This window comes from Miniopterus schreibersii, assembly GCF_964146895.1.
Source record: "Miniopterus schreibersii genome assembly, chromosome: 6".
NCBI lineage: Eukaryota > Metazoa > Chordata > Mammalia > Chiroptera > Miniopteridae > Miniopterus > Miniopterus schreibersii.
In genome coordinates, this window is record NC_138107.1 from 6,748,848 (window position 1) to 6,774,275 (window position 25,428).

At 42.1% G+C, this 25,428-nt stretch overlaps 1 protein-coding gene and 1 long non-coding RNA gene across 3 annotated transcripts in view; one reads left to right on the plus strand and one right to left on the minus strand.

The window, feature by feature from the left end:
* Positions 1 to 2,094: 2,094 nt before the first annotated feature.
* On the minus strand, positions 2,095 to 13,970 carry LOC308559189. Its single transcript, XR_013999107.1, has 3 exons — positions 13,801 to 13,970; positions 3,302 to 3,372; positions 2,095 to 2,698 (listed from the first exon to the last, which is right to left on the minus strand). It is a non-coding gene; the product is annotated as an uncharacterized lncRNA (long non-coding RNA).
* A 152-nt stretch (positions 13,971 to 14,122) lies between these two features.
* Positions 14,123 to 25,428, plus strand: part of BLTP3A (bridge-like lipid transfer protein family member 3A) — a 64,734-nt gene continuing 53,428 nt past the window's right edge. The window contains exon 1 of one of the 2 annotated variants that reach the window (XM_081141550.1): positions 14,123 to 14,380. In XM_081141550.1, coding sequence (XP_080997676.1) covers positions 14,337 to 14,380 — 44 coding nt within the window. In that variant the 5' untranslated portion in view covers positions 14,123 to 14,336. The remainder of the gene's footprint in view (positions 14,381 to 25,428) is intronic. The other variant, XM_081141551.1, reaches the window with a different exon arrangement.

Genomic DNA, 25,428 nt, shown 5'->3' on the forward strand with positions numbered 1-25,428 from the left:
GGTCAGGGGGAGGAGAAAGGCTGGTTGCCTTGTTTGTTTTGGACTTGGAGTCATTATCTATTTCAAACCATCTTTGTCATCTGAGGTTACTGCTACAGTGATGTTATGGCAGACGGTGTCATAAACCAGTTTACAATCTGGCTCATGATCAGAGTCATAGGGGATCTTACTCAAAGATTCCAGATTTTAATTCAGTATATCTTGTGTGGGGTTTTTGGGAAAGCTCCCTAGGAAATTTTGATTATTAGTGGATTTGGAAATATAACAATATAATGCTATATGTGTGCCCATATTTTTTTGTAGATTTTTAGCTAGAAATTGAAATGGCAATAAGTGGATTGTCCTTTGTTCCTAGAAATTTGTGAATATTTTGAAGAGGAGCTAATTTAGGCAAATAAGTGACCTTCTCTAGGTAAACGAGAGGTTAGAAATAGAGTTCCTGACCAAGAGAACATCTTCATACTCAGTCTCTGTAGAAACTGAGTCAACATCTTAGTCTGAGCCCTTGCCAGGACTACTTGTTACTTACAGTTTCTCATTGTCATGTCTTTTTTTTTAAAGATTTTTTTTCATTGATTTCCTTTTTTTTTTTTTTTTTAGAGAGAGAGGAAGGGTGAAGGAGAGAGAGACATGGATGTGAGAGCAACATACTGACTGCACGTCCCGACCAGGGATCGAGCAGGTGACCCAGGCGTGTGCTCCAACTGGGAATCGAACCAGCCGACCCTACAGTGCCCAGGATGGTGCCCACCCAACTGAGCCACACCGGCCAGGGCTCATTGTCATGTCTTTTCAAGAAGACTTAAGCTCTTGCTGGCATGGCTCAGTGGCTCAAGCGTTGGGCTGCGCACTGGAGGGTCTCAGGTTCAATTCCCAGTCAAGGGCACATACGTGGGTTGCAGGTTGAGGCATGTGTGGGGAAGCCAACTGATGTGTCTCTCACATTGATGTTTCTCTTTGTTCCCTCCCTCTCTCTTCCTCCCCCTCTCTAATAAAATCAATGAAAAAATATTCTCCTCAGATAAGGATTAAGGTAATAATAATAGGGAAGACTTAAATCTCAGATATTGATAGTTTATATGTCTGAATTTATAGCTCAGGTTTGTTACTAAAATTTTCTGCAGACTTAAAATGAGTTTGTTAGGGGAAACCTTGGCAACAGCTTACATGTGAGTCGGCAAGTTTCTGGTTTGGATGGCTCTGTCAGGCTAAGGGTGAAGGGAGTGTCTTGTGTATACACAGAAGCGCACAGATACCTATATACATTTTAAAAAATAGCCTCAGGCCCGGCTGGCGTGGCTCAGCGGTTGAGCATCGACCTATGATCCAGGAGATCGTGGCTCAATTCCCAGTCAGGGCACATGCTCAGGTTGCGGGCTCCATCCCCAGCAGGGGTCGTGCAGGAAGCAGCCGATCAATGACTCTCATCATTGATGTTTCTATCTCTCTCCCTCTCTTCCTCTCTCTGAAATCAATAAAACATATATATATTTAAAAATAGCCTCAGGTACTTAGGAACAACCCAGGTCTTTTTAAAAGAAAGCTTTTCCCAGAGTGTGTAAGAATTTGTACAGGTGCAGTCAATACTACTAGATACCAAGAATTGAAGTTAGTGTAGATATGGGGCAACATACTTGCTTCCTTTTCTGTGGGCAGATCCAAAACCATAGGGTGTGCAGTGAAAGTTTAAGCTGTCATCATTTCCATGGCCATGGCTTTAATGGTTTGTCAGAATGCCAGTCCCTTGGATTCCAAGCTGCCTGAGAAATGGGATCCTTGCATAGAGCCACAGGCTAACTTTGTTCTATATGGAAAAAGTCCAGGGGTGACTGTTCCAATTACATAGCTTCAGTCAGATGGTATCTTTTAGGGTTCTAGATACAGTTGGCAAACAAAAAAGCCTGGCCTACCTTAGTTTTCTCTGACAGAAGTGTCCTGAAGGCTGGCTGGTATATTGGTTTTCATGAAAACCTCAGTAAATGTTAACTAATTGAAGTGATTCCTTTCCCTCCCAGTTGAAAGCTTACGGGTTAGACTTTTGGCACAGAATCAAATACAGCATCTAGGATAGTTCATCAGACAAGTGCAGGAGTAAAATAATCTGAATGTTATTTATTGTCCTTGCTCTTTAGAGGTAGGGGGGACTTCAAACTTACAGAAATATTGCCAGAAGTGTACAAAGAACACCGACATACCCTTTGACTAGAATCACCTCTCGTTAGCTGTTAGCATTTCACCCATTTGTGTCAGTTCTTGCTTGCCTGTTGTGTTTTTTCTTCTGAACTATTTGAGAGTAAGTTGCTTATATCATGCCCTTATCATAAGTACTTGAGTGTCTATTTCCTAAGAATAAGTACATCCTCTTACACAGTCATAGTTAAGTTATCAAGCTCCGAAAATTAACCTTGATTCAATAATTCAGTCTACCAACTACATTTCATTTTTGTCCATTGATCTAACATTGTCCTTGTGTTCTTTTTTCTTTCCTGTATAGGATCCTCTCTAGAGCCATGTACTGCACTTAGTCTCTTTTGATCTGGAACAATTCTTCAGTCTTTCTTTGTCTTTTATGAAACCAACAATCTTGCCAAGTTTTGTTAAGCGGAATGTTCCTCATTTCTCCTCTCAGGTTGGTCTGACGCTTCCTCATGGTCACATTCTGGCACATGTCCACAGCTGTGTCCCTGGGACATCACATCTGTAGGCAGGCACAGGCACAGAGTCCATCCGTCTTTCCTTTGTTGGTGAGAGTCATTTTGACTACCTATCAAGGTGATTATCCAATTTCTCCATACTTGTTCCTTTTGAGTAAGTATCTTTCCCTGGTTGCCAATTAAGAAAAGCCCATTGACTTATGCCCTCATTTAATGGTAAAACTTTGAACACAGTGTAGGAAGCCAAGATCTCAAAGCCCTTTGTAAGTTCTTAATCAGCTTTCACAATGACCCTGAGAAACAGGCCTCCTAACCCTTACCCCCTCTGCTTTGCTCGTATATCCCATCCTAGTACTTCTGCGATGTGGTTGTTGAAAGAAGGAAGGAGTAAAAGGTAGGACAAAGAAATGTTTTTAATAAGACTTTTTTTTTACTTACTGATTTTGATTTTTAAAAAAAATTTTTTTAGAGATAGGAAGGGGGAAAGAGAAAAAAAATCTCAATTTGTTGTTCCACTTATTTCTGCATTCACTGGTTGACTCTTGTATGTGCCCTGACCAGGGACTGGACCTGCCACCTTGGCACATGAGGAGTATGTCCCAACCATCGAGCCACCCGGTCAGGAATGGTAGGACAGAGAATCTTACCTCTGAATTCAAATGCTACATTTGCCCCTTTATCCCACTTAACTCTCTGGCCTCTGCTGGTTGAGTGAAGCCTGTAAAGTGGGACAAAAAGAAGAGTAACACAAGAGAGCTTAGAGTAGCAGACATGTTACTAACTGCCCATGTCAGTATCTGTTACTATCCACAGTAATGGTAGAATCATTAGTTTTTATCTGGATCCATGGCCATCTGCAACGAATAGCACATTTCCCATAGCTTGTAGCTTGCTATGGCCGCATGGCGGGAGACAACATGCCCTTCTCCTGTTCCCTTTCCTTGTGACAGAAATGTAGAAATGTTTGTTTGAAATGCAAGCAACATCTTGAACCATGAATTGGCAACTAAGAATGGTGTTTGCAAGACAGGAGGAGCCTACGTTGCTAATGACTGAAGAGCTACCAAGAATTGCCTGCCTTAGTCTTTCATGTGAAAGAGAAATAAAAATATTTTTTATTGAAGTCACGTATTGTTTTGAGTTTTGTGTTATATGCAGCTGAACCTAAAACTTGACTAATAAAAAAGATGCTCAGGAGGAGAGTAGTACTGATGAACGTATCCTAGAAAAGCTTGCCTCAGGTCTGTCACTCTAATATTGATCTGAATTTGGATACTGTTCTAAGTGATGGGAACACAATAGTTAAACAAAGTTCTTTCTCTTACGAAGCTTACATTCTAAAGAGAAAATTAGACAATTAACAAATAGGAAATAACAATATGTGATATGTGCCTTGAAGAAAAATAAAGCAGGTAAGGGGCATAGGGAGTGCTGGATTAGGGATGACCAGGGGAAAGACATGAAGGGAGTGGGGGGTGGGGGGAGCCATGCTAATGTCTAGGGCACAACCTTTCAATGCAGAGGGAGCAGCAAATACAAACACCCTGAAGTGGGAGCCTGCTTACTGTATTGGAGGGACAGACAGCAGGGAACAGCTGGAGCTGTGGAGAGTGATGGATATATTCATTGTCTTGAATGTGATGCTTTTATAGGCAGATATATGCATCTGCCAAAACTCTAAAAATTGTGCACTTTAAAAATATGTGTACTTTGTTATATGTCAATCACCTCCATAAAATTGTTTTAAAAAGTCATAGCTACCACAAACCAGAAACTACTCAAGAATCCTTATAGACAGTAAAAACAAACTTTTGCTCCTCAACTCTCTTGCTCTTGAGTTGTCTGTAAAGTTATCCTTCTTTGCATAGTCTTTCTTTGGGCATTATGTATGTCCTCTTGTTCCATACATAGCACAGTATGCACAAATGAATAGTTAGCCATGAATTAAGAGATGTGGCCATCCCACCAAGCAGGTGAGGTACTGATCAGCTAGATGTTCTTAAAATGGATGGATGGTGGATTCTGACCGAGTAATAAAAAGGAATGAACTATTGCTCTGGCTGGTGTGACTCGGTTGAGCATTAACCCATGCACCGAGAGGTCGCTGGTTTGATTCCTGTCGGGGCATATTCCTGGATTTCAGGCTGGATCCCCAGTAGTGCAGGTGTGCAGGAGGCAACTGATTGATGGCTCTGTTCTCTTATCAATGTTTCTCTCTCTCCTTCCCCCTTCCTCTCTGAAATCAATAAAAACATTTTTAAAAATGTACTTTTTTTTTTTTAATCATCACCTGAGGATATTTTTTCCACTGATCTTTTAGAGAGAGTAGAAGGGGGAGAGGGAGAGAGACATTGATGTGTCACATCGATTGGTTGCCTCCTGCACGTGCCCCAACCTGGGCCAGGTAATGAGCCTGCAACTGAGGTACATGCCCTTGGCCAGAATCAAACCCGGGACCCTTCAGTTCGAGGGCTGGCGCTCTAACCACTGAGCAAACCGGCTAGGGCAAGGAATGAACTATTGATACAACAATTTGGATGGATCTTAAAGGCAGTATGCTGAGTGAAAAAAAAGCCAGTCTGAAAATGTCACACTTCATGATACTATCTATATAAATGACAAATTTACCCAGATGAGGAACAAATTAGTAGTTGCCAGGAGTTAGGAATGCTGTTGGGGGTGGGAGGAGCAGAGAGTGACTCTACAGGGTTAGCATGAGGGAGATCTTTGTGGAGATAGAATACTTCTGTATCTTCATGGTAGTGGTTACATAAGTCTACGTGTGATAAAATGCAAAATTATACACATACCAATGTCAGTTTCCTGGGTTTTATGTTGTTATGTAAGATGTAGCTACTGTAGGAAAGCAGGTGAAGACTATTTCCCTGTATTATCTTCACAGCTCCCTGTGAATCTGTATTCAAACTGAAAAGGTTTAAGAAATGTGTGGGCCCAGCCAGTGTGGCTCAGTGGGTTGAGCGTTGTCCCCATGCGCTAAGAGGTCACTGGTTTGATTCCGTCAGGGCACATGTCCAGGCTGCGGGCTTGAGCCCCAGGAGTGTGCAGGAGGCAGCTGATTGATGTTTCTCTCCCATCAATGTTTCTATCTCCTCTCCCTTCCTCTCTGGAAAATGAATAAAAACTTTTTTTTTTTTTTTTTTTAAGAAAGAAATGGGGCATTTGGCATTTTTCTCACTATTGCTGGGCTACACGGTTCTTTCAGGGCTACTCTGTAGCAGTTTGGGAGTTTTGGGCATCACCTTCTGCTAGAGCCCTAGGAGGAGTGTCAGGCTGTGACTAGACTTCCAGTGAACTCACCAAAGAAGCTTAGCCCACCTTCGACCCCAGAGCCTTCTCCGAAGCCCGGTGAGGAAAATTCAGCACTTAAGCTGTCTCAGAAGTACTAGCAAACAACCTTAGCACCTTTACTCTGAACCCTAGTCCCAAATCCCGTTCCCTTCCACCAAAACCTTCACCCCAACTGCAGGACAAAGAAAAAAAAAGTCACAGGGGCTTGGACTGGGGCTGGGTCGAGACCTGCTCTACAGGAGGCGACATGGAGTGAAGACATTGGCATCTGCCTGGAAAGAAAGGCTGCTAAGAACCTTACAACTTGTTAGATACTGCACCCAATCTCTGCTTAAAAAAGACCCAGAGGAGAGGAAACATGAGCTTGAAGCAAGAGCCAAAAGATTTAGATGTAGCTGTTGTTATTTCCTATTTCATGGAGATCCTGCTGATGATATTATCCTAGAAAATTATGGCATAGAGTTAATTTAGCTATAAACCTTGTACTTTTTTTTTCTTGCTGGTAATTTTAAAGTAATTATGTAGCAGTGTGGATAACTTATAAGAAAAATTTGAGCTGTAACATTTTTTGATGCGATATTTCAATTTTTAGTACCAAATGTGTGTATAAGCATCTTAAAAAAATTTGAGGCATATCCGAGACCTTTTAAAAATAATAATAATAAAAAGAAAGAAATGTATGGACTGCTTCCAGAAAGATGGAGTAGATACACATTTCTCTATGCCTACTGTGGACAACTAAAATTTTATAAATATGTATATACAGGGTGGGACAACAGTGGGTTAACAGTTGTTCATATGGAAAATAATACAGTAATTAATAAGTAATAGTACAAAAATAAACTTTCATGTACTCACAACTGTAAATCTACTTTTGCCCCACCCCGTATATAACACAGGCATAAGAAAACTGAAAGGTGGAGAGAAGAAGGTAGACCTCAGGATGGGGGAACTTGGGAATCCAAAAAACAACATAATGAGTTCTCTGGATTTTCTTTTTGCCTCATATATTCCAGACTTGGAGCTGGAAATTGGCAATGAAGAACTACCTATGGGCAACAGACAAAAAACACCCCAAGAAAAGCCTGCTTTCTGTAACCAAAGGAGCAGATAAGAAGCAGCTTAACAAGAAAAATCTTTTAGACAGCAACCACTGTACTCCAGCCAAACACCGGAGGAAAAAAAATGTGGCTCTACCCCCACCCATGCGACAAAGGCCAAATGGAGAGCTCAGACATCCACCCTTGTGAGACTAATGAGGTGCCCCAATCCCCTGCCAGGGTGGTGTCCAAGAAGAGCTGACATTATCATCCCCAACTGGCAGTAACAAGGCATTGTCCCTTCCTGACTTGAGGTAGTGTCAGACAAGACTTAGGACTTTAAGGACTTTCATCACTGTGCAGTGGTCATGAGGCTGCATACACCTTGTGTCAGTGGAGGGCTGTGGGGAGCAGCGATAAGGTCTCTGCCACTCCTGCTAGGGAAGTATTAATCGAGCCTACTGGAGAGCTGGAATTCTCACCAACAAGCAATTATGAATGTACTCAAAACAAATGAAGAAATAAGAGGTAGTAAGAAATAGAAGATATAAAGATGAACCAAATGGAAATTTTGGAATCGAAAAATAGGTAAAATACTCAGTGAATGGGCTCAATAGCAAATAATTGGTAACAGTAACTAACCAGTGAATTTGAAGATAAAACAATAAAAATACCCAGTCAAATCACAGAGAGAAAATGAACTTTAAAAAAAATGAACAGAGCTTCAAGGAACCTGTGGACTATTAAAAGAAAGACCTAATATTCATGTTAGAGTCCCAGCAGAGGAAAAAAAGGAAAGAGCCAAAAAAAGGTACTGGAACAAATTATGCTTGGGAACTTCCCAAATTTGTAAGAGACATGAACCTACATATTCAAGAAGCTTAGCAAACCTCAATCAGGGTAACTTAAAAGAATTCACACCAAGACTTGTCATAATTGAACTTTTGAAAACTAAAGACAAATAAAAAATTTGAAAATAGCTAGAGAAAAATGACACCTTACTTTTTGGGGAAAATAATGTGAAGGACAGCAGATTTCTCACTAGAAACCATGGGCACCAGGAGGAAGTGGCAGAGTAGTTTTCAAATGCTGAAAGAAAACTATCTGCCCAGAATACTGTCCCCAATGAAAATATGCTTCAGGAATGAATGGGAAATAGATGCTCTCCAATGAAGGAAAACTAAGAGCATTTGTTGCCGGCAGATATACCCTAAAAGAATGGATTAAAAGTTTCCTAAACAGAAATAAATAAATGAATGATTCTCATAACATCAAGAAGGGAGAATGAGCCCGGCCGGGTGTGGCTCAGAGGTTGAGAACTGACCTAGGATCCAGGAGATCTCGGTTCGATTCCTGGTCAGGGCACATGCCCAGGTTGCAGGCTTGATCCCCAGTCGGGGGCGTGCAGGAGGCAGCCGATCGATGACTCTCTCATCATTGATGTTTCTCTCTCTCCCTCTCCCCTCCACTCTCTGAAATCAATGAATGTATATTTAAAAAAAAAAAAAGAAGGGAGAATGAGCCCTGGCCGGTTAGTTCGGCCTGGTAGCTCAGCTGGGTAGAGCATCATCCCAACACACCAAGGTTGTGGATTTGATCCCAGGTCAGGGCACATACAAGAATCAACCAATGAATGCATCAATGAGTGAAACAACAAATCGATGTTTCTTTCTCTCTGTCTCTCCCTCTCCCTTCCTCTCTAAAATTAAAAAAACAAAATAAAAAACTTCAAATTTTTTTTAAAAAGGAAGAACAAATATAGTAAACAAAAATATACATAAGGCCCTAGTCAGTTTGACTCAGTGGTTTGAGTGTTGGCCCGCCAACTTAAGGGTCTTCAGGTTTGATTACTGGTCAAGGGCATGTACCTCGGTTGCAGGCTCAATCCCTGGCCCCAGTTGGGGGGACTCATGCAGGAAGCAACCAATCAATGTGTGTCTTTCACATCGATGTTTCTCTCTCCCTTTCCCTTTCCCTTCCACTCTCTAAAAAATCGATTGAAAAAAATATCCTTGGGTGAAGATTAACAAAAAAAAATATGGGTAAGTACAAGAGACTTTACTTTTTCTGAGTTTTCTGAATTATATTTGATGGTTGAAGCAAATTATCATAACACTGATTGATGTAGCTCTAAATGTATGTAGAGGAAATAGTTAAAACAAGTATATCTACCCAAGGGGAAAGGAACATTAAGTGAGGTAAGGTTTTATACTTCACTTTAACTGATAAATAGCAAGAAGAGTAAACTGTGATAAGGTATGAATAAATAATAACTAGGCAAACAACTAAAACTTATGAAAGCTATACACTCAAAAACACTATTGGTTCCTTATTTCAAAACTATCACAAAAAGTATTTTTATTGATTTTTAGAGAGAGAGGTATTGGAGAGGGAGAGAGAAATCTCGATGTGTTTCAGGGCAACCCTGGCATGTGCCCTGACTTGGAGTCGGCATGTGCCCTAACCAGGAGTTGAACCAGCAACCTTTTGATGCATGGGAAGACACCCAACCAACTGAGCTACACCAACCATGGCTAGACCTTACTTTTATTGGTAATTGATTTTCACCAAAATAATTCAGGGGGGACAAATATTCTTTTCAACAAATGATGTTAAGACAACTAGATATCCACATGTAAAATTGTGAAGTTGGCCCCCTTCATCACACCATACATAAAAATTAACTCAAAATGAATCAAATATAAGAGCTAAAATTATACAACTTTTAGAAGAAAACATAGATGCAAATATTGATGACCTTGTATTAGGCAATGAATTCTTAGATATAACACCAAAAGGACAACAACTACAACAACAAAGATAAGCTACCTGGCCGGCATGGCTCAGTGGTTGAGCATTGACCTATGATCCAGGAGGTCATGGTTTGAATCCTGGTCAGGGCACATGCCTGGGTTGCGGGCTCGATCCCCAGAGGGGGACGTGTAGGAGATAGCTGATCTATGACTCAAGTCTTATCACTGATGTTTCTATCGCTCCCTCTCCCTCTTTCTGAAATCAATAAAAAACATTAAAAAAAAGATAAGCTGGATATTATCAAAATCAAAAATTTTTGTGCTTCAAAAGACACCATCAGCACTCATGGAATTTAATGAACACACTGAACTACCAAGGGAAATAGGGACAGACTCGTAGATGGAGAGCAGGCAGACAGCTCGTGATGGTGGTGGTGGGGTTATTGGGGAAGTGTGGCAGCATTGAGCAATAGGGAAAAAAAAAGAGAACTCATGGACATGGACAACAGTTTGGTGATTGCTGCAGGGGAGGGGTTGGGTGGAGGTGGAAGAGGGCATAGAGGGGAGAAATGGTGATGGGAAAAAAAAAGAAGACACCATCAGGAAAATGAAAAGAACTCACAGTATGGGGGAATTTTTTTTTTGCAAATTATATCTTATTAGATACAATCCCTTATTAGGGAGTTGTGTCTAGAGTATAAAAAAATTATTACAACTGAATAATAAAAAGACAAATATCCAATTTAACAATGGACAAGGGATCTGAATAGACATTTCTCCAAAGAAGATATACAAGTTAGCACATGAAAAAATGCTCAGTATCATTAGCTATCAAGGAAACACATACAAATTCTTTTTTAAAAATATGTTTTTATTGATTTCAGAGAGAAGAAAGGAGAGAGAGAGATAGAAACATCAATGATGAAACAGTCATCCATCAGCTGCCTCCTGCAGGCCCCCTACTGGGGATTGAGACAGAAACCTGGGCATGTGCCCTTACCTGGAAATTCTTAACCAAAGATTAACAAATAGAATTCAGCAATATATGAAAGTAATTATACACCATATCCAAATGAGATTTATTTCAGATTTATTGCAGGCTGGTTCAGTATTTGAAAATTAATTGAGCTCTGGCCGGGTAGCTCAGTTGGTTAGAGTGCCAAGGTTGCAGGTTCCATCCCGAGCCAGATCATATATAGGAATCAACCAATGAATACATGAGTGGGTGGAACAATAAAACAATGTTTCTCTTTCTCTCTTCCTTCCTCTCTCTCAATCAATCAAATAAAAAATTTAGAAAAAAAATCAATGAGTGGTGCTGGGAAAACTGGACAGATACATGCAAAAGAATGAAACTAGACCACCAACTTTCTCCATACACAAAAATAAACTCAAAATGGATAAAAGACTTAAATATAAGTCATGAAACCATAAAAATCCTGGAAGAAAACAGGCAGTAAAGTCACAGACATCCCACGCAGTGGACTTTTCACTGATACATCTCCTAGGGCAAGAGAAACAAAAGAAAAAATAAACATATGGGACCGCATCAAACTAAAAAGCTTCTGTACAGCAAAAGAAAACAGCCTCAAAATACAAAGGAACACCACGGTCTGGGAAAACATATTTGCCAAGGATGTATCTGATAAGGGGCTGATTTCCAAAGTGTACAAAGAACTCATATTACTCAGCAAGAGGAAGACAGACAACCCAATTAAGAAATGGGCAAAGGACTTGAATAGACACTTCTCCAAAGAGGACATACAGATGCCAACAGACACATGAGAAAATGCTCAACCTCACTAATCATCAGAGAGATGCAAATTAAAACCACAATGAGCTATCACTTCACACCTGTCAGAATGGCTCCATCAACAAATCAACAAACGACATGTGCTGGCGAGGGTGTGGAGAAAGGGGAACCTAGTGCACTGCTGGTGGGGATGCAGACTGGTGCAGCCACTGTGGAAAACAGTATGGAGGTTCTTGAAATGGAGCTGCCTTTTGACCCAGTGATTCCACTCCTAGGAATGTATCTTAAGAATCCTGAAACATTAATCAGAAAGAATATAAGCACCCCGATGTTCATAGCAGCACAGTTTATAATAGCTAAGATCTGGAAACAGCCCAAGTGCCCATCAGTAGATGAGTAGATAAAAAAGCTGCGGGACATTTACACCATGGAATACTACGCAGCTGTAAAGAAGAATAATCTTGTACCCTTTGGACATTCACACCATGGAATACTACACAGCTGTAAAGAAGAAGAATCTTGTACCCTTTGGGACAGTATGGATGGACCTGGAGAATATTATGCTAAGTGAAATAAGCCAGGCAGCAAAAGACAAACATCACATGATCTCGCTTATACGTGGAATCTAAAGAACTTAATCAACTGATGAAAAGAATAGATTCAATGACATGGAAGCATAGATGAGACTGACAAATGTCAGAGGGATGGAGGAGGGTGGGTGGGTGGAGGGGGAGAGAGTAACCAAAGAATTAATATGCATATATGCACAACCCAAGGTCTGGGACAATGGTGGGGAGAGGGACTAAGGAGGGGGATGGGACGGGGTGGAACAGGTCATTGGGGAGAAAAAGAGACATCCGTAATATTTTAAACAAAAATAAAATTAAAATAAATAAATAAATAAATAAATAAATAAATAAATAAATTAAAAAAATAAAAATAAAGAAAGAAATTGCCTTGAGGCCCCTGCAGCTGAGAGTAGAATTGGGAAGGAGCGATATGGTCAGTGATCCTGGCAAGAATTCCCTTCCATAGGATCTGCTGGTATGTTTTATTTTTTAATTTTTTTTTTTATCTACACCTGAGGACATTTTTTTTCCATTGCTTTTCAGAGAGAGTGGAAGGGGGAGAGAGAGAGAAACATCGATGTGAGGGAGACACATCGATTGGTTGCCTCTTGCATGTGCCCCAACTGGGGCAGGGGATTGAGCCTGCAACTGAGGTACGTGCCCTTGACTGGGAATTGAACCCCAAGACCCTTCAGTCCATGGGCCGACACTCTAACTAATGAGCCAAACTTGCTAGGGCTATTGGTATGTATTTTGGTGAGAGGTGGGCAGAGGGACAAATAGGTAGGCTATGCAGTCCTGTCGGAGAGGAATGGGTCGTAGAGCACCTAGGCTGAGGATGACTTGGTTCCCTTTTAAAAAGGTAATTTTGGGGAAAATTGAACTTGCTATGACTGAGAGACAGGTAGACTCATGCATGAAGTCTGTTGATTATTTATTTTTAAAGTTTCACATTTATATGGTTGACCATGCTTAGACTATCTCTGGAATTAGGTAACAAATGTTTTGGGGAGGAGAACTGAATGGCCGAAAGACAGGGAAATTTATCTTGATTTTTGTATTATATGCATGTATTATCTATTCACAAGAATGAATTAATTTAAAATTAACTGGTGGCCAGATTTCCCATAAGGCTGAGAAAGTACTATTTTGCTCAGGTTTTTGCTTGCAGGTTTTAGTCTAGAAAATTGCGACCTTCCCACCTTTGCCATTGGGCCTACAGATGGCCCTGGCACGTGGGTTATGCTTTTACACGTATGCATGACACAGTGAAAGTGGCAGTGGGCTGAGAAAGGACTTGGGTTCTGGTCCTAAGTCTCACTAAAGAGTTGTGACCTTGGACAAGCTCAACTATTTCCCTGGGCTTCAGGTTCCTTATTTGCAAAACAAAACACTTGTTCTCTAATGTTCTTGGTCATTTTAACAATTACGAACCGTCCTGTTTTCTTCTGCCCCCCACATTTGGGAGGGGTGCTCCTGAGTAAGCACTGGTTAAGCGGGCGAGGCTAAGGGGGGTACAAAGACGACGAGCAGGCGGCCCCCCTCAGTTTTTTAGCACCAAGCGGCGGCCGCAGCGGTTGTGCGGCCCCGGGAGGTCCCCGAGGGTGCTTCTCACTGCGCACCCCGGGGCCTGGGGTAGAGCTAGTCGGTGCTCAACAAACGGGGAGTGAACGTGGGGAGGAAATGAGTGACAGGTGGACGGGGCGCTGCGCGACTACCTACCAATTCCTGCAAAAACGACAAACGCGCCTCTTTTCCCCCCGAGGCTTCAAGGCGGCTTCCGGAGCGCGACCCGCCCGCAGCTCCGGCCGAAGGCCCTCGGGTCTCCCTGGGCCCACAGGCCCGGCGGCTGCGCCGAGGGCGAGGCGGGGAGCTCGCGGGCCCCCCGCCCCGCCCCTCGCCGCGCGCGCCCGCGGACACATGCAGCCCGAGCCCGCCGCGCGCGCCCCCGCCGCCCCCCGCCCCCGCCCCCCGGCCCCGGCCCCGGCCCTCGCCCCGCCCCCGCCGCGCGCCCCGCCTCTGACCACGCGCCTCAGGCCGCCGGGAGTCGCCGGAGGTGCGCTATCTCTGCGGCGCGCTGGGCCGGCGGCACCGCGCGGGTGGGTGGGATCGCGGCGGAGCGGGCGCCGAGGCAGGGGCGGGAGACGCCATGGCGGCGGCATCCGGTCCCCGCGCCGCGGCGAGCTGAGGGGCCGCTGCTTCACGGCTGAGGAGGCCACAGCCGCCCACTTGCTTTCCACGCGGGACGCGGCTCCGGCATGGCCGGGATCATTAAGAAGCAGATCCTGAAGCACCTGTCCCGGTGAGAGCGCTCGCCCGCAGCGTCCCCGGCCCTTCCTCACCCCCTCGACCCTCCTCCCGCCGCTGTGCTCCGGGCCCGGCCGCCCTCTCTTCACCCGGGCCGGGGCTCCGGGCGGCCCCTCCGCAGCTCGAGCCGGACAGCCTTCCCGCTCCGCTGACCCCGACCGTTGTCACTACTCTGTTCTTCCCTCGCCCTGGGCCCTCGGGTTCGGGCGCTGCTGCCCCCCTCTCCTCCCCAACCTAACAGCTCCCCATCCCCCGGACCCTCAGGGGTCTCCCGGCCGGCCCCCCCATTAGTTCCCACACCGCGGAGCTGGCCGCTCCGACCTCCCTTGCTTGTTGTCCCCTGGGCCCTGTGACGGTCCCGCCGAGGCCCCCACGACTGCCGCCTTTCCCGCCCGCCCTGCTGGTTGCCTCCGCGGGCTGTGGACCCGCCGCCGCTCCTCCGGCGCTCTGCCGCCTCGTCACCCCCCGGCCTCTGCTGCCGCCGGTCCTTCCTCCGACTGCTCCAGACGAGACCCTCTAGCCCCGGCCCGTTCGAAATCACCTCGCACCCGGTCCTTCATAACCCGTTTTCCGCTCAGATTTCCAACTCCAACGCTGTTTTTCTCCTTCCCAGAGGCTCCCAGCTCCTCTCCGCCGCCTGGCTGACCCTGTTGCATCACCCTTGAAAAAGATACCCCTGCACCCAGGGCCATTTCTTTGATCTCCGTTCTCCCTCCTTTGCTTCTCTTCTCATTACGCAGACTAAATGGAGAAAGGTCAAGAGAGTTGGGCATAAAGTTTCAGCAACCTCCCCTTTAAGATGTGGAGGTTTTTGACAGCCCGTGAAAAGAACTTGCAAGGTCCACTTCTGCTTTGCAGCCATTGACTAAGTACTGCTGTGTCCCTCGGTAATTTGGGCAGAAGAGGTGGCAGGCGTAACTGGATCACTGCGGACCCCTGTGTTACCATTGCGGGCCGTCAGAACTGGTGTCCGCAAAAATTGGAAGCTAGGCTTTCACTTAGTTTTCACTCCTTATTCCAAGCGGGGGTTGGCGATGCCGTAATACTTTAGCCGGCTAGTTTTGTATCTCAAGTGGAGAGTGATACAGGCCTTGGTTCCACAGTGGTCAGTGGTTTTCAGGAAGTGGGAGTAGGGGGAGAAGCCAGTTAACATGGGACACCCCTGCCTTGTACTAATGTATCTTCCTTGGCCTTTTTTTTTTTTTTTTTTGCACACCCCGACTGGGGATCCAGCCGGCAACCTGGGCATGTTGCCCTGACCGGGAATCCAACCGCGATCTCCTGGATCATAGGTCTGTGCTCAACCGCTGAGCCACGCCGGCCAGGCAAGATACAGAATTTTTCATAACCCCCAAGTTATTCCCCATGGCCCCTTGCAGTCTATCTCAATCTGCTCCTGGTTCTAGGCAACCACTGACCTGCCTTCTGTCGTAGATCAGTTTGCAGTTTCTATAATTTTATATCAATAGAATTATATATATGTACTTTTTGGATCTGCCTTCTTTCACTCATATTTTTGAGATTCATTCATGTTGCATGTATCAGTAGTTCATTTTTTTTTATTGCTGAATAGTAGTCAATAGTATAAATTTACCACATTAAAAAATCCATTCACCTGTTGAACATTTGCATAGCTTCTGTTTTATGGCTATTGTGAATAATACTGATCTGAGCATTCATATGCAAGTCTGTGGGGACATAGGTTCTCATTTCTCTTGGGAAAGTAAGTATTTAGGAGTGGAATTGCTGGATCATATCATAATTATATGTATGTCTAACTGCATTAAAACTGCCAAATAATTTTCCAAAGTGACTGTACTATTTTATATTCCTACCAGTAGAGGGTAAGTTCCAGTTGTTTCACATCCTCACCAACAATTGGTGGTGTTAGTCTTTTTCATTTTAATTCAAATGAGTATGTAGTATTGTCTCACTGTGATTTTAATCTGCATTTTCTCCTAATGGCCAGTGATTTGACCATCTTTTTCATGTGTTCACTTGCCATTTGCATATCTTCTGTGAAGTATCTGTTTAAATCTTTTGCCTATCTTTAAGTTGGGTTATTTGATTTCTTATTAATGAATTGTACAAATTCATTGTATATTCTGGAAATAAGTATTTTGCCAGATATATGTGTTGCAAATATCTTCTTCCAGTCTGAAGTTTGCCTTCTCACTTTCTTAATAGTGTCTTTTTATAAAGAGAAAAGGGTTTTAATTTTGATAGAGACCTATTTATCATTTTTATGTTTCACTTTTTTTGCATCTTTCCCTGGTCTTATTGTGTTGGTGCGTGATATGTGAGACACTATTGCTGCCACTGTATCCTCTCTTCTGGTTGGCACTCTGACTTATTTACTGTTACTTTGATTTTAGACTTGAATTAGTAATAGATTCAGATACGTCTTTTAGTTAATCACCATTTTATAAAAGTAAAAGCAGATTGGCTGCTGGAGCTAGAAAGTGCCTTTGGGTCCTTTATTAGGATTAACCCCTTAATATGTTCTTTTTCAGGTAGTACTGTATTTATCTGGGTGTTCCATGAGTTTGGTTGTTCTGTATAAAGATTTAAATAAAAGTAGGACTAATGATAATTTGAAAGAACATAGAATCAGAGAATTTTAGGGTTTAGAGATGATTTCACGTAACATAACATTGTGTTTAAGAGCCAGGCCTTTTCTGGTTTACTCTACTCTGCTGTAAAATGAGGATAATAATAGTATCTAACTTAAAGGGTTATTGTGAGGGTTCTTTGAATTAATATATGTAGGGATTTAGCACAGTGCCTTGCACATAGTAAGTACTCAATAAAACATGAACTATCGTTAAGTTTTGGACCACTACTTGTGTGACAGTTTGGTATAAGCCATAAACTTCTCCAGAAAAATCCACATATGTGAACAGGTAATTTTTTATATAAGTTCCCGGGTGAAGGGAGTATGAACCCCTAAAGCACATGCCTGAACCCTGCAAGGCATCCTAGACCCAGGTGAATAACCCCTGACTAGTTCAACCCCTCATTTCATGGCTGAGGAAACTAAAGCCTAGAGAGGATAACTGACTTGCCCAAGTTGCAATGGAAGGTAAGGTGTAGTGGAAGAGAACCCAGCTTCCTGACTAGTGTACTTTCCCCTGTAGTACACACGTATTCTGTGTACTTCATATCCCTATGACAATAGGGTTTTTAAAGAAAAAATTTAATAGTATATGCTGACACATTCTGTGAATCTTTAGTGAACAAACGATCTCCTTTAGATGAAGTAGGAATAGATATGACAGACATTGGGAGAAATTTCTGCTTTCCTCAGTGTTGGGTGGTTGATTGAGGAGGAAGTAGTTATTCAGGCTGCAATTTCAGGGCTCCAGGAAGAGGTGCTAGGACATGTCTGGTTGAGGGAAAGGTCACACTCCTGGGGCCTTTGTGTTTGTTTGACTTGGAATAGCTGTCTAAGCATGTGTGACATTTGTGCCTCTGTATGGTCTCTACACCTACAGAGGCTGGCCTGCTTGGAGGGGAACTATAGCTTCCGTGGCTTGCCAAACCTGATGAGGAAAGAAAGAGGAGAGAAAGATACTGAGTTACCATGCTGAATAAATATTTGTGGATGTTTAATAATTACTTGATGATGACAGTTCTACTTGACTTGGAGGAAAGTGTCTGTTGGCAGGAAAGATATCCCAGTGACTTTCATATTACATTTAATTTTAGTCATGAAGTTTCAGATATTAAAGTGTCTTGTTAGAATGTATCTTCCTTATTAGTAGAGTATTTTGGTAAACAAGATTTGAGGGAGGTGGTATTCAAGATATTTTTGTTAAGTGCCTACTCTGGGCACTGGGGATTCAGAAAGGAAGAAATGTAAATGTCTTTTAAGACCTTTAACCTATAGTTTGGATGATTGCTATGTAATACAAGTGGCTTCAATGCACAGTATTCATTTAGATAGACTTAAGGAGAGACCTTTACTTAGAAACAAAAGTGATCATTTAAAAAATATCCAAATTGATTTTTTTACTAAATTAGATTTTTCTTGTTTTAGGTCACTTTAGCTAATGACCTTTTATTGTACAAGTAAGAGGAAATATGATTGTGAAGTAATCAGGGGATTATGGTTCATGGAAAGAGCATGGACTCTAGAGCCAGACAAGCCAGATTCACCTTCCAGCTCTGCCACTTAATGCACAGGGCAGCCTTTCTGACCCTTAGTGTCCTTATCTGTATCAGATGAGAATAAGGAAGAATACTACATACCTAGCAGATTTTTTTTGAGGATTGGGGGTAAAGTATTTATTGTAGTACCTGGCATGTTAGTAGGGTTTAATAAAGAGTAGCTATTGCCCAGCCATGTTTGAGCATCGACCCATGGCCCTGGAGGTCATGGTTCGATTCCTCACCTGGGTTCAGGATCAGTCCCCAGTAGGGGGCATGCAGGAAGCAGCCGATCGATGATTCTCTCTCATTATTGATGTTTCCATCTTCTTCTCCCTTCCTCTCTCTGAAATCAATTTTTTAAAAAAAGTAGCTATTATAACATGACCAGAGACATTAGGGACACTACCACAGTGTGGATGAAAGCAGCCTACCCGACTGGCTGTTTTAGAAACCCATTCGAAGTCTTTATTTACTACAGATAGCTGCAGGAAATAGGACCTTGAGTGACAGAGACATAACCGATAAGCTTGATAGATATTTTAAAACATAAGTATTAGGTGAAATTCAAAGGCATAGAAGATTTCAGAGAATAAGAGAGCCTGACTGTGTGCTCAGCCCTCTTAGCTCCTGATTAATGCCTCCACTCGTTAGTACTCTCTCTCTCTTTTTTTAATCCTCACCTGAGAATATTTTCCCCATTGCTTTTCAGAGAGTGGAAGGGAGAGAGAGAGAGAGACACCAGTGTGAGAGAGACATATCAATTGGTTGCCTCGACCGAGGTAAGTGCCCTTGACCAGAATTGAACCTGAGATCCTTCAGTCCAAAGGCTGATGCTCTAACCACTGAGCCAAACCGGCTAGGGCTACTTAGTACTCTTTACCCTGAAGAGATCATCCTGGCCAGCCCTGGTGGACAGTGGCGAGCTGCAGGCTCACAGAGGCTGACTGCTTGCCCTGGGTCTGTTTAGGTAAAGGTTTGTAGGACTAGCCTCAACTTCTAGGTCATGCCCATTTATTGTCACCTTCCCTTCCCAAATACTTATTTTGTACATTTTCTAGTAATAGTCAAGTCATATGTCTTTGTTTCCCTTCCTCATCTCCTTGTGCTGCTTCAGAATAAAGTGCTTTTATTTACTTAGAAAATAATAACAAACTGCAAATAAGCACTTTACAAGTCTTAGGATGATTTAAACCTCAGACTAACCCTATAAGGTAGCTATTAGGTCCATTTTACAGATAAAGAAATAAGGCACAGAGAAGGTAAATGCCTTGCCCCAAATCATAACTAATAAGTGTTGGAACTGAGATTCAAATGCAGGTACTCTGATTCCAGAGCTGTGCTTTTTAACCTACTCTGCTGCTGTGCTGTAATGATTCTCATCTATTGAATATATCTTTTCTTTTCTTTTTTAATCCTCATTTGAGGATATTTTTCCCATTGGTTTTCAGAGGGAATGGAAGGGGCGCAGGGAGAGAGGGCCAGAAACATCTATATGAAAGAGAAACATTGATTGGTTGCCTCCCACATGGGCCCTGACTGGGGCCGGGCATTGGGCCTACAACCGAGGTACATGCCCTTGGCTGATATCAAACCCAGGACCCTTCAGTCTGCAGGCTGATGCTCTAACCACTGAGCCAAACTGGCCAGGGCTCATCTATTGGATATTTCAAACTGAGTGTAACCTTGGCACCAGCACCCACACGAAGGAATATTACCTGCACCCAAGAAGCCCCCTGTGTCTCTCTCCATCATTACCTCTACCACTGGTAACCACTGTCCTGATTTCTAGCAGTATAGATTAGTTTTGTCTTTTTATATTAGTTTATATAAATGGAATCCTAGAGTATATGTGCTTTTATGTCTGACTTCTTTAGCTCAACATTATTTTTGTGAGATTTAATCCCTATTGTTGCATCAAGGTATAGATCCTCCATTTTCATTGCTGTATAGTATGGTAGTTATTTATACATTTTACTGTCAATGCATGTTTGGATAGTTTCCCAGTGTAGGGCTATGATGAGTAGTGCTGCTAGGAATATTCTAGTATGTGTCCTTTGGTGAACAAGTGTACACATATCTGTTAGGGATATAATAAGAGTGGAACCTTCTGGGTTGTAGGATGTGCCTATATTACATTTTAATAGATATTGCCATACAGTTTTCCAAAGTTGCTGTACCAATTTACACTTCCACCAGAAGTGTGTGGGAGTTCTGGTTGTTCTACATCTTTGCCTACACTTGGTATTTTTCATCTTTTTCATCTTAGTCATTCTGGTGGATGTGTTTTGGAAGTTTTTTTTACTTTGTGGTAAACTAAGTGGCCACTTTATTTTTGCCTCTGTTTAATTTTTAAATTTCAATCTACTTGTAAATTTTAGTCACAAGCAAATGTCAGAACCTTGAAAACATAAGATCTCTTTTGGGAGAAATGCTCAAATTAGGCCGATTCAGTGAAAAGAATTAGGGTGATTTATAACGAATAGCCCGTAAAATATCCTACTTGGAATGGATGTGATCCTTAGCTCCTTGTCAAAATAACAGTCATGTACATTAAGAGAAAGGAGAGGCTATTCTTCAGGCATTTGGGTTTTTGTATGGTCTTCAGTCTACCCTGGATATTAAATAGTTTCATTCTGTTCTATAAACTTACACCCCATTTTTACTAAAGAAACTAAAATTTGAATTTTATAGCTTTTGTATTACAATCCTTACACCTTTCCACGAGTAAAATGGTTGCCTTGTGTCTTAAACCTAGCACTTCAAAGCAATAAAAATTTCAAAGCAGTATTGTTGTATATATCTTACATAAATAGCTTTATGTATGGTTGACAAATGATTAAATTGTCTGCTTTGAAAAATTAAGAGGCATGTAAATGTAGCAGAAAGAACCAGGACTTTGGATTCTTTAAGGCGGCTGTGCATTTTGACTCTGCCGCTTGTAAGCTGTGTGTTCAGCAAGTCTTTTAGCTTCTTGAAGCTTCCTTATCTGTAAAATGGGGGATAATAATGCCCGGTGTCGTTTTGAGGATTAGAAATAATGTATAAAAGTCCCTGGTCCTGAAGAAATACTTATAAACAATGACTATTACTATTTATCTTTACTTATTAAAATTGCTTAAGAGAGATCACTGTTAGTTTCTGGAGATAATGCTTTTCAGCATTTTCAAGGTTGTGCCCAACTTATCCAAATATCTAATTCTTTAGATATTTAAGAATTATGTTTCTTAACATTTTAATAGAGAGATGAATGCTCTTTGTATCAGTGCTTAAGGAGAGAAGGAAACAAAGGCTGATTCTGTTTATCATGTTTTTATCTCAAGGTATAATATAAGAATAAATTTTGATCTCAGCATAGGTGGAATAGTTGAAATGTACACACTAGGTTGGGTCCTTAGAGGATTTACTTATATAGAGTCGAAGAAGATAGCACAATCACATACTGTATTCTTAGAGTGAAAAAAAATAGAGGTAATTTAGTTACCCTCACCTAAAACAGAACTTGGTTGAATAATAATCTGTAAGTATAACATTAATCACTGAAAATAATTCTTTTAACAGCAGTTCAGTTCTCTACATTGACTGGAGGGTGGCTTCCATGGATTGTATTCTTTGGCTGCTTTGAAAACCAGAGAATTTGAGGATGTTTTGACTGGGTAAAATGGGTGCAGGAGATGTGTGGAGTGGGAGTGCATGGTAGGAACTTAGGGAACCTTAGATTTGAGGGGTACAGGGGGTGGGTGGGTGAGGAGGTCTGAAGGGCAAGGAAATCCAGTTCACCTGGTATCATTAAGGGACCTTTTATATTTGTGTGATGAGGCAAGTACTTGCTACTGGTGATGATTGTAGATACTAAGAACACTTTCTGGTATTTATAAGCAATAGTCTCAATCAATGTCTATAGTAAAGAGGAAAACTAATGTTTAAAATAATACACTTTAGTGTATTATTAATTAGGGTAAAGGGTATGTAGTTTGTACCTTCTTGCCATAAAAACGAGGACTTAATGTATTATAAAATATTTGTTTTATTTCCCTACAGCAATGGTTATTTTACATGTATATTCAGTCTTTTAAAAAAAAAAATTTGTATTGATTTTTAGAGAGTGAGGAAGGGAGAAGGAGAGAGAGATAGAAACATCAATGATGAGAGAGAGTCATTAATCGGCTGCCTCCTGTGCACGCCCCACTGGGGATCGAGCCCGAAGCCTGGGCATGTGCCCTGACTGTGCATTCGACCGTGACCTCTTGGTTCCTAGGTCGACACTCAACCACTAGACCACACCAGCCGGATCATATTCACTCTTTATAGTGCGTTGGTCATATGTAGCTTGGATGTCATCTCATCACTTGAAAAATTAGAACACTGATGGTGAGAGGTCCGTGGGATTGAAGTCTTTGACTTATGGGAGTGTTATGCTCTCAAACTTTATTTCTAAGTTTGAAATTTGGAGTATGTAGTCCAGTAGAAATAGTTATAATGCTGAGTCCCCAGTTAGCCCACAAAAGCCATATGTGATATACGTTCACTAGATGGAGTTCTGGGTATTGGTTGTTAGGGACCATTTGAAATAGGAGGGGAGATGGAGACAAAGGAAATGTTTCTTTCCTATTTCTTGGAGTAAGAGCTTTTAGATCATCGAGATCATTATATCTCTGCAAGAACTTTTTGGGTTGTGATTAAGGGATGTGACCAGCATTTCATGAGCAGAGGGAATATGCCCATGTTATGCATTTTGCAGAATAATTTCACACAAAGAAGCATTATCCTTTGTCTTTTTTGATTTTGGGATGTTTGTTGATGTTTACATGGGTGAATTACTTGTTTAGATTATATAAACCTAGAATCTAACTGTTTTACATATACACACAAAGTACTGCACAACTTTAAACTACAGTGAATTCCCAGACCACGACTCGGGGAAGATTGTTTTGAACTTTCCCAAGTGTTTGTCACCATTTTAGAAAATGCTGTAATTCTTGGCAATGCTACTTCTGGAATTGAGTCTTTGGGTTGAGAACCACTGACTTAGACTGAATTCTGAAACAGCTGAAGTTTGCTCTTGATACACTCTCTTGTCTCTCCTTTATGTCTCTTTTCCACTTACTAAGGCCCCTATTTAAGTGCACCCCATTGTGCTGATTCTACACCCCCCCCCCCCAGCCAGGTCTACATGCTCTGCTCATCTCACTTTCTCACCAAAATTCCCAGTTCTTTAGAATATATAATTTCAGCTAAGTCAAGGAGGAGAAGTAGAGAATGTATTTTGGAGGAGGAATGCTATTCTAATTAGACCAACTCTAATGCAGAATAACTCCTACAGGGTCAGCTCCCCTAAACTACTTTTACTTTCATAGCTTTTGAATCCATAGGTACTCTGGAAGTTCCCAGTTTGTTTTTGATTTTCCAGAATGGTTTCTGTTGCAGTGGTAGGTGGGGATGGGGCAGAGGTCTGGGCAGCTATTTGTGGTCTGAATGAGTCATTTGAAAGTTGGGGAATTACAGTATGTAGAAAATCCAGATTAGGATGGGCTAAATTCATTCAAGTTGACTGCCCCTAATCATCTGGTCTAGTGCTTTCCCAGGCAGAGCGGAAAACATGCATTTTCCTTTTCTAAGAGAAATGTTTTTCCCTTCCTTCCTTCCTTCCTCTCTCCCTCCCTCCCTACCACCCTTCTTTTTGAAATCTGTGTTTTTTTAACCTGTCTGAAAGAAGGGGCTGCAGTTCAGGCACACATTTCATTTTAGAAAATGTCTTAATAGAGGTTGATACAAAGTTAGAGGCTTGGCGATATATTGTAGGAAATATCCTTTTGCTGAATCTCAGTAGAGCCCTCACTGTCTCCCTTTCATGTAAAGTTGGCTATGGCTTCTTAGTCCTATGAGAGGTTCTTTGGCCTCTTTGAGGAAGGCTTGCTGCAAGAAGGTTGAATATTCAGCTGTAGGTGGCATGTCAGCCCTTCTCAGATGCCTGGAACAGGGAGTTCAGGGAGTCTAGCCTTCCCCTCAGCTAGCCCCCAGCCCTGGGCTGCCTTTGAGGACTCTGTTTCTGAGACCAGTTATTCATTAATTCTTTCAGTACACTTTTTGTTGTTGTTAATCCTCACCCAAGGGTACATATTTTTTTCCATTGATTTTTAGAGTGGAAGGGAGAGAGAGAAGAGGGGGCAAGGAAGGGGGCAGAGAGAGAGAAAGAGAAAGAATGAAAGTGAGAAAGAAACATTGATGTGAGAGAGATACATAAATTGGTTGCCTCCTGCACCTATCCCTACAGAGAACCGAGGCCAGGGATCCAACCTGCAACCCAGGACTTCCTGGACTTGTATGTTTTTTTCTTTCACCAGGTTAGGGAAGTTTTCTGTCATTTTTAAAAATTTCTCAAATAGGTTTTCAATTTCTTGCTCTCTTCTCCTTCCAGCATCCCCATGATGCAAATGTTGGTGTGCTTAAAGTTTGTCCCAGAGGCTCTTTCCACTATCTTCATATTTTTGGATTCTTTTTTCTGTTTGCTGTTCCGATTGGGTGTTTTTTGCTTCCTTATATTCCAAATTGCTGATTTGAATCTCTGCTTCATCTACTCTACTGTAAATTACTCTTTTTTTTTTTTTAAATGTCTTTTATTGATTTCAGAGAGAGAGAGAGAGAGAGAAACACCAATGATGAGAGAGTCATTGATCAGCTGCCGACTGCACGCCCCCCCGCCCCCCCGCCCCGCGGATTGAGACTGCAACCTGGGCATGTACCCTGACCAGGAATTGAACCGCAATCTCCTGGATCATAGGTCAATGCTCAGTAGCTGAGCCACGCGGTCCAGGCTGTAAATTATTCTTCATTTCAGTTAGTGTATTCTTCATTTCTGACCTTTTTTTTATGGTTTTATGTCCTTTTCCATGC